At 31.1% G+C, this 8,560-nt stretch overlaps 1 protein-coding gene across 3 annotated transcripts; it reads right to left on the reverse strand.

The window, feature by feature from the left end:
* Window positions 1-277: 277 nt before the first annotated feature.
* On the reverse strand, window positions 278-2,333 carry LOC145132685 (uncharacterized). 3 transcript variants are annotated; one of them, XM_079067572.1, is made up of 8 exons: window positions 2,143-2,333; window positions 1,875-1,972; window positions 1,626-1,693; window positions 1,443-1,515; window positions 1,162-1,283; window positions 935-1,042; window positions 709-808; window positions 278-633 (listed from the first exon to the last, which is right to left on the reverse strand). In XM_079067572.1, exons 2-8 carry the CDS (start codon window positions 1,956-1,958, stop codon window positions 457-459), a joined length of 732 nt encoding a protein of 243 aa, XP_078923698.1. In that variant the 5' UTR covers window positions 1,959-1,972; window positions 2,143-2,333; the 3' UTR covers window positions 278-456. The 3 variants fall into 3 exon arrangements, with proteins under 3 accessions (XP_078923698.1, XP_078923699.1, XP_078923700.1); XM_079067573.1 differs by lacking the exon at window positions 2,143-2,333 and having other exon boundaries at window positions 1,856-1,975; XM_079067574.1 differs by lacking the exon at window positions 2,143-2,333 and having other exon boundaries at window positions 1,626-1,770.
* Window positions 2,334-8,560: the final 6,227 nt, after the last annotated feature.

Consider the following 8,560-nt stretch of genomic DNA (forward strand, 5'->3'; position numbering starts at 1 on the left):
TCTAGTAATGGATAATGAGTATATGACATCTATTGTAATCAATATAAAATCTTAACAATACTAAATTTGATTCCAACAGATGAAATTTGTGTTATATTTAAGAGGAATTTGGATATCTAACTGATTGTTAACTACTTTGGTTAAATTTGTGTCCATTGTCCAACTCAAACATCAAATTAGTTCCAACACTAATTTAATAATAGTCACTAGTCAATATCAGAATGGCAATCCGTTTTCAATTACTTTGTTAATTTGATCAACAAAAAAAAAAAAAAAAAAAAAAAGAAAAACTTAAACTTGTAAAAAATAAATTAATAACATGGCACAAGTTAGTTGTCACTATCTACTTCAATCATATTACTTGAAATAAAACCTTTTTTGTACTACAAGATACAGATATTTTCAAGTGATGAAAGTCGAAAACCGTAAAATGTATTTGACAAAGGATGGATGATTTCATGTGATTTTGATAAGAAAAACCACCATGAAAAAGATACATGTCATTAGAAGCATCAAAAGGATGTTGAAGCATGTAGTCTTGGAAGCCTCCGAGTATATAGCCATTGCCTGTGTATTGGCTTTCCCTGTGCTTGCTAAGCTATGTTCCACTGCTTCCTCTGTCGAATCAAGAATCTGCACTCCAATTACACCAAACTTGTCAGTCAGTCACAGTCACAGTCACAGACAAAGTGATAAAGACAAACATACTTTTTCGGTGTTTTTTATGGATTGATTCATCATGAGAGTACTCTCTTTGAGTTGGCGTGCAAGGACAACCATTTCATCAGTCAAGTCTTCTTGAAGCTTCCTGTTTAGGTAGGTCCACACAATGAATTCCATTCCTTTTTTTTTTGGATCTTTATAACCGAAAATTACTTATTTACCAAATAACATCACTGACAGAATTATTAGCATTGATTAGGACAAAAAGTACCTGTGTTTTGAAATATGAGCCTGTGCTCCAGCATCCAATTTGATAGGAGCTGAATCAGTTGCATCAATAGTAGTATTTTGGCCTCTGTCTTCAACACTTGATGTGGGCCTGTTGAATCACGATGATAAATATGAACTCATAAGAAAAACAAAATTCATGTTTCTTTTTTCCCATTAAGTCAAAAAGAAACAACATAAAAAGATAACATAGGCAAGACCTCTACTCACACAATTCTTCTTCTCAACCCTTGAGAAGTGCCAGTGGAGATACTTTCCGCTTCAGTTTTTGTTGTATTTTCACTGACAGAAGTGTCGGCAGTGGGCAGCTCTGGAGATTCTATGGTGTTCAACTAACAAATAGAAGGGGAAATCGCATGTTAGAATGTACATAAGTGAGAGATAATTGCTTCAAACTTTCTCCTAATAACTTGCTTCAACAGCATTCAACTGAAAAATGATGCTCTATCTAACATGAACATGCCCAAGATAAGGAATGGAAATATACGCACCACTTGAGAAGCCAAGTTAGCTGCAATAGCTTCAATTTTCTCAGAGTAATCACTCACTGTAGCTTTTGAAACTCTACAGGAACCAAAAGAAAATCATGATTTTATCAAGATGCCTCAATTACTGTTACAGAAATCCAGTCACATAAAAATTCCTACAGAGAAAAGTGGAAATCGGATTCAGACCTTGGTAATCCTTCTGAAGTTTTTTCTGCAGCGAGTTGCTCCAACTGCTCTCTTAAAGTGCCAACATACTGCAAAATCAGCATGATCAAGCATCATTTACACAAAAGTTGAACTGATTGGTGGTGGGATTCAGATCTATATGAACCTGATTTACAACAATAACTATCAAATCCGAAGAAGATTCATATAAATGTAAGTGACAATTGGATAGGAAAAAAAAAACTAATTACCAATGTATAGATGACGTACATGAATAAGTTTGGCTTGATGTTGTTGCTGAGGGGCAGTTGCAAGCAATCGCCTCAAATTGATTTCAGTTTTACTCAATCCCATCGTCAAAAAAAACCCTAGAAAACATAATCAATTTCTCTCATTACGATCATGCGTAGAAATCGAAATGTTAGCGTATGACATAAAAAAAATTACACACACACAAAGGATATGACTGAAAGACTGAAAATGTTGAATCATAGATGAGGAAATTCATAAAAATTGGGATATATTTTGATCCACCCACCTATCGGGTTTGGATGTAATTGGTTGATGCTCAAGTGAAATCAGTATGCCGTGTGCTTCTTGATGTCAAATGGTAATCTGATCGGCAAAGACGATTATTGGTATTTAGGGGTAGAGAGGAGTGAGGACTGTGGAGGGGCCAGCAGACGGTGGCGCGGTGAGCTCTAGATCGAAACCAATGGTAAAAATGATTAAAATTGTGATCTATTTTTAGACAAAATTGCAAAAATAATCTATCGTTGTCAAAATTATGGAGTGTTGGTTCAAAAAGGTTTGATAATGAGCCATTGGTTCAATTTTGGATACCTTGTGCGGATTTGATACTTATGTCGTTAACAATTTGACTGTTAATTTTTTTTAAATGATTATTTTATCCTCAGGGACCATTTCTGTAATTGAGTTTTTTTACCAAACCATAGGGACCATTTTTGTATATATTATTTTTAACTTTATTGAAATATTATATATTAGTTTTTTTTAATTAATTTTTTTAGTTTCTTTTTATTAGATTAATTCTTTTTTATTGGATTATTATATATTAATAAATATTATTTTTAATATATAATATTTAATATATTAATAATATTATTTTATTGGAGTATTGATTTCTTTTAATTAATTCTTTTTTAATTTCTTTTTTATTGGATTAATTCTTTTTATTGGATTATTATATATTAATAAATATTATTTTTAATATTTTATATATATATATATATATATATATTAATGAATATTAGTTATTTTTTTTAATTTCTATTATATTGATTCTTTTTTTGTTGGACCGGGTTTGAGACATATTTTGGACAAAACCATAATTTTCGGACCAAGTGATAGTGGTGGTGTTGTCTAAAATATTTTATCGTCCGGAATGCCCATTCCGGACGAAGTGGTTATTTTTGCTAAGAAATTTGTTATTTTCTTCAAATACACATTAAAATGTTGTTAGATTAGTTAATTTCCCGTTTATTAATGTACAATAATTCAAATAAATATTAAAAAAATAATTATAAATATCAGTAGTCCGATAAAATAATATTCATTATTATATTAATATTATAACAATTCAAAAAAATATAATAAAAAAGTTTCAAAAAATAAATTAACTAAAAGAAATTAATCCAACAAAATTTCAAGAACAAGACCCAAAAACTCACATCCTCTAATTTATTTTAAATATATGAGAGATAACATATTTTGGACAACATCACCACTATCACTCGGTCCGAAAATGGTGATTTTGTCTAAAATATGTCTCAAAACTCAGTCCGACAAAAAAGAATTAATACAATAGAAATTAAAAAAATAACTAAAAGAAGTTAATAATCCCATAAAGTAACATTTATTAATATATATAAATATTTAATATTAAAAATAATATTTATTAATATATAATAATCCAATAAAAAAGAATTATCCAATAAAAAAGAAATTAAAAAAATTACTTAAAAGAAATCAATACTCCAATAAAATAATATTATTAGTATATTAAATATTATATATTAAAAATAATATTTATTAATATATAATGATCCAATAAAAAGAATTAATCCAATAAAAAGAAATTAAAAAAATTAATTAAAAAAAAACGAATATATAATACTTCAATAAAGTTAAAAAGAATATATGCAGAAATGGTCCCTATGGTTTGGTAAAAAAATTCAATTGCAGAAATGGTCTCTGAGGGTAAAATAGTCATTTTAAAAAAGTTAATACTCAACCTGTTAAAGTTAATGACACAGGGATCAAATCCGCACAAGGTATCTAAAATTGAACCACTGGTGCACCACCAAACCTTTTTTTTGACCAAAACCGCATAATTTTTGACAACCACAGGAACCATTTTTGCGAATTTGTCTCATTTTAAATGGTCTCTGTGGTTAGCTGAAAATTGCCACTTTGGTCCAAAAATGGTTCCTGTTGTTGTCAAAAATTATGCGGTTTTCCTTTAATAAAAAAACAATTAAATAATAATTTTTTTGCAAAAGAACAAAAAATAAGGGCAAAATCGTCATTAAGAAAAAGTTCATAGCAATTTGGACCATACTCGCAATAAAATGAAAAGTTTGGACCTCTGGTGCTAATCCATATCTTTTTGGACCAAAGTGGCAATTTTCAGCTAACCACAGAGACCATTTGTGCAGTTTTGTCAATTAATTATTTTTTGACTTTTTAAATATAGAGAAAAAAAATTAAAAATGCAAAAATGGTCAGGCGAAAATTAATATTTTAGTCCAAAACTTTGATTATGTTGCAAGTTTTGTCTAATTTATTTTGAATTTTTTTAAAATGATGAATATTCCCTTTAATTATGTATTTTAATTATGTTTTTATTTACTTTACTAATTTTATAATAATAAAAAAAAAAATACTCACCTACTCCTACTAACCCACCCAACCCCACCCGTTACCACACCAACTCCATCATTATCTCTCTCTCTCTCTCTCTCTCTATATATATATATATATATATATATATATATATATATATATATATATATATATATATATCTTCTATCCTAATAAAACGGTACAAATATGCCAAGTCTCAATTGTTCAGCCCACCCTCCAACATTTTTCCCGCTCATTTCACAATAAGTTTATTTACTTAAATACCCTTATATGCTTTGAAATCAGATTTCCCTCTTATCTCAGTTGTTTATACGTGATCCTTAAATCTCGCTAATTTATAAGGCCTGCTCGTCAAATGCGTTCAATTTAAGGAAGCTGATTGTATTTCCAAATGAAATTAGGGTTACTTTTTCTGTTGTATATCAATCATTCATACTCCCTAAATCGTAGACGTGAAATTTGTATATCATTTTTTAAATCCCTCTCTCTTCTATTTCTCTCTTGCCTACACATATCTAGATCTTTTACTTGCGATGGAGGGACAGATACGAGTGAATAAAGATGTGGAATCAAGAACATCACATCGACGCTAATGAGGGTGGTGGTTTTAGGAGGGGTGGTGTTGTCGTTGCCGAAAACTATGCTGGCCAAAATTGTCAGGGTGCTTGGAAGTTCTAATTTACAGCTTCAATCTTCTTTATTCTCCAGTCGCATCAGATTTTATCCTAAACAACATTTATCAAATGTTAGTCTACTATTCTTAAGATCAAATCAATGAACGGTCTTCTTACACTGTGCTTCAAGGAGACATGTTTTCTTAAACGTGTTTCTTTCTCCTTTCTATATCTATATCAGAGCTTTTTCATTTTTTCTCTAAAGCCCCTCATGATTAACGACTCCCCTGCCACCTCCTCTTTTACCTCCATCGGAAACCCTAGGAACCCTTAAAATTATCTCCCCAATTACCCAATTTTGGAATACGTATCTTTAGAAACCTATCAGTGTTGCCGTAATTGATGGAGGGTTGAATGATATGGTGCCGAGCTTAATGAACTACACTGGAGTGCCAAGTTTCTCCTTAATTCTACTCATCTTATTCATTAGTTATAAATAACCTCATCCGATTATATTGACACTTGAATGCATATTCACACGAGCAAGCTCCATGAACTGATTTCTTTCATTGTATTTTATCATTATTTGCTCTCTACTTTTAGGTTTTAGTATATTTGAGAGCTTAGTTAAAAATATGTAGGAAGAACAAAACAGTTTCTGGTGTGTTTTAGTATTGAACCCAAACTCTTACATCCTAGGCACACAAGAGAAGGAAATATGTGTTACTGATCTCCTTATGTTTACTATTTTATATATACTGTGACGGAAGACGATCATACAAAGATACATGAAGTAATTTTTCTTGTGATCATTTGCTTCTGTAGAATTACAGTAATCTTATTCAATGATCATGAATATGAAGTTAACTCACATGGTTTTTTATTACCATTCATCTTCTTAGAAGAGCAACTGTATTGTAGCCTATGAAAATGAAGCTATAAGTTCCCTCATTCTCTCTGTTACAGTCAACACCATTTGGTGGTATTGTTTAAAATCTTCAAGATCAGGATGGTTTGGTTGAATATTCTTAAAATGACATGAATATAGATTTTATTTCGGTAATCAGATAGTGAATGGTTCTATGTTTTATGCAGAACTCTCCTTACAGGTAAGAATCTTTTGTATGCATTATTTAGTTTTATTAGTGTATGCTATTGAATTTATGCATCTTTAATGGTTATTTATGTTGTGTTCTTGTAGAAAACTGTAAATTACTATAGAGGTATATGGCATGCTTTATGTACAATCATCAGTAGGGAAGCGGGCATCTTTGGGCAGTTATAGAGGTAGCTATTAGATTTAAACATTGTTTTAAGACGATTGTATAGTTTACTTCAAACATCGGTGCATATTATAAACAATAGCTAAAAAGCTAAGTTGGCAAAAAAAGTTGTTTTTTTAACATTATGAATTTTGATATCTTGGAAAAAATGCATTAGATTTAAACATTGTTTTAAGACGATTGTAGTTTACTTCAAACATCGGTTCATGTTGCTTTTGGTACTAATTGTGAGCAATTTCCAAAGTACACTGCTATATGTAGAATGTCAAAAAAATGCATTGCTATAAATGATATACGTGTGGATATGTTCCTTTGATTGTACTTCCTTGAAGACAACAACCATTTGATTACGAATATTATGGAAAAAGAAACGTTATGCTATGTTTATGTTTGAGTTAAAATATTTCTTTCAAATGCAAAAAATGGCAATGTAAATTCATTTATTTTTTTAGTTATCCATCTTATTTTCATGTCTTCCTGTTGTAGCATTGTAATTTGAAACACCTACCAGTTGTAATGAAATATTAATATTATAATTTCGGTTTTAGATTTTTTTAGTTTTATATTTTCACTTTGATTTAATTTGTAAATTTCAAATTCATAAAAGGTGAAATAGCCAATAATACCGATGGAAGTGGATTAGCCATAGTTTATTATTGGCTGAATCTGTTTTGAAACTTTCAGAGTCTGCAAAATTATGGCAACAGAAGGGTTTATTAGAGAGACTGATAAAATGAATTATGAGTGTCTACAGAGGAAAAGACATGCCAACATGGAGGAAATGCTTTTAATTTTTGTATGAAAAATGTTGTACCAAAAGTGCAAATCATTATAAAAACTGACTGTTGGTAGTCTTTATCGGAAGACAAATATACATCCATTAATTGTGTTGATGACTCCCTATGGAAGAGGTAACCAGGCTAATTTCAAGACATCTGCTAATTTTGACCGGTTAGAAATATTGTTTTCAAGACATCTGTTGATTTCTAGCCGTTAAAAAAATGCATTTCTTATACAGGTATCATCCATTTCACCTAATTCCTTTAACAACCCACATGATTGTAATATTTATTTTATTAGATAATCAATTTTTTAGTTCTATTTAAAATTAACACTCGTGGATTCCACGGGTTTTAACCTAGTATATATATATATATATATATATATATATATATATATATATATATATATATATATATATATATATATATATCTTCATTGATGATAGAAGCTTTGAATAGTCGCGGAGTAGCCCATTTTCACCGGAGACCATCGTCCTCTGTCGTCCAATCAACGTGGTTTAAGGTTTGAAAACTCCTAGCTGTTTTTTCATATCTGAAACTCTAGCCTCCTCCGACGACAATGATGTTTGGGGTATTTAGACATGAAGATGTCAGCGACACTAGGTTTGTTGTGACGAAGATGGCGACGATAGGGTTTGCTGCAGCGAATCTAACATTTGTGGGTTTGAAAAAACAGCGGCTCCGATGAAAGGTTTTCATCAACGTCTTTCCAGATCTGAATAGCGGCTCTTCGCTAATAGTTAAGCTTTGTTTTTCCAGATCTTCGATAGGGTTTGCTGCAGCGAATCTAACATTTGCTGAATAGCGGCTCTTCGCTAATAGTTAAGCTTTGTCTTTCCAGATCTGAATAGCGACGTTAGGGTTTGATGAAATGAAGGGTTTGATATCACCGGCGGCTCCGATGAAAGGTTTTCAGCAACGTCAAAGGGCCCAAACCATATATTGTTGCTAGAGCTACATATATGTCCGTTGTAGGAGCTCAGACCTCTCTTCTTCGTAGGGGTGAGCATAGACGGGTACCCGCCCTGTTTGTTTGGAACCGGAACCGACGGTTCTTGGGATGTAGGAACCAGAACTGGAACCGCCGGAACCGGTTCCGGTACCGGATACCCGGTTGTTTTAAGCTTTTTTACTAATTTTTTTCATTAAACATCAACCATTACAAACCGTTAACTATTAGCGATACAATAAATCACAAAAGCTATGTTAGAAATTTTAGCTATTGTGTTTTTGGATTATTACATGTAACATACACGTTTTGAAATTGTGTTTTAAGTAAATAATATTATGAAATATTATGTGATATTGAGTATTGAGTTCTAACAGATAGTTTTTACTAGATATAAGGTAAAACTATGTTTAGAATCACT

The sequence above is a fragment of the Lactuca virosa genome, chromosome 8 (genome assembly GCF_052849685.1).
Source record: "Lactuca virosa cultivar CGN04683 chromosome 8, Lactuca_virosa_CGN04683_v6, whole genome shotgun sequence".
In the NCBI taxonomy this organism is placed as follows: domain Eukaryota; kingdom Viridiplantae; phylum Streptophyta; class Magnoliopsida; order Asterales; family Asteraceae; genus Lactuca; species Lactuca virosa.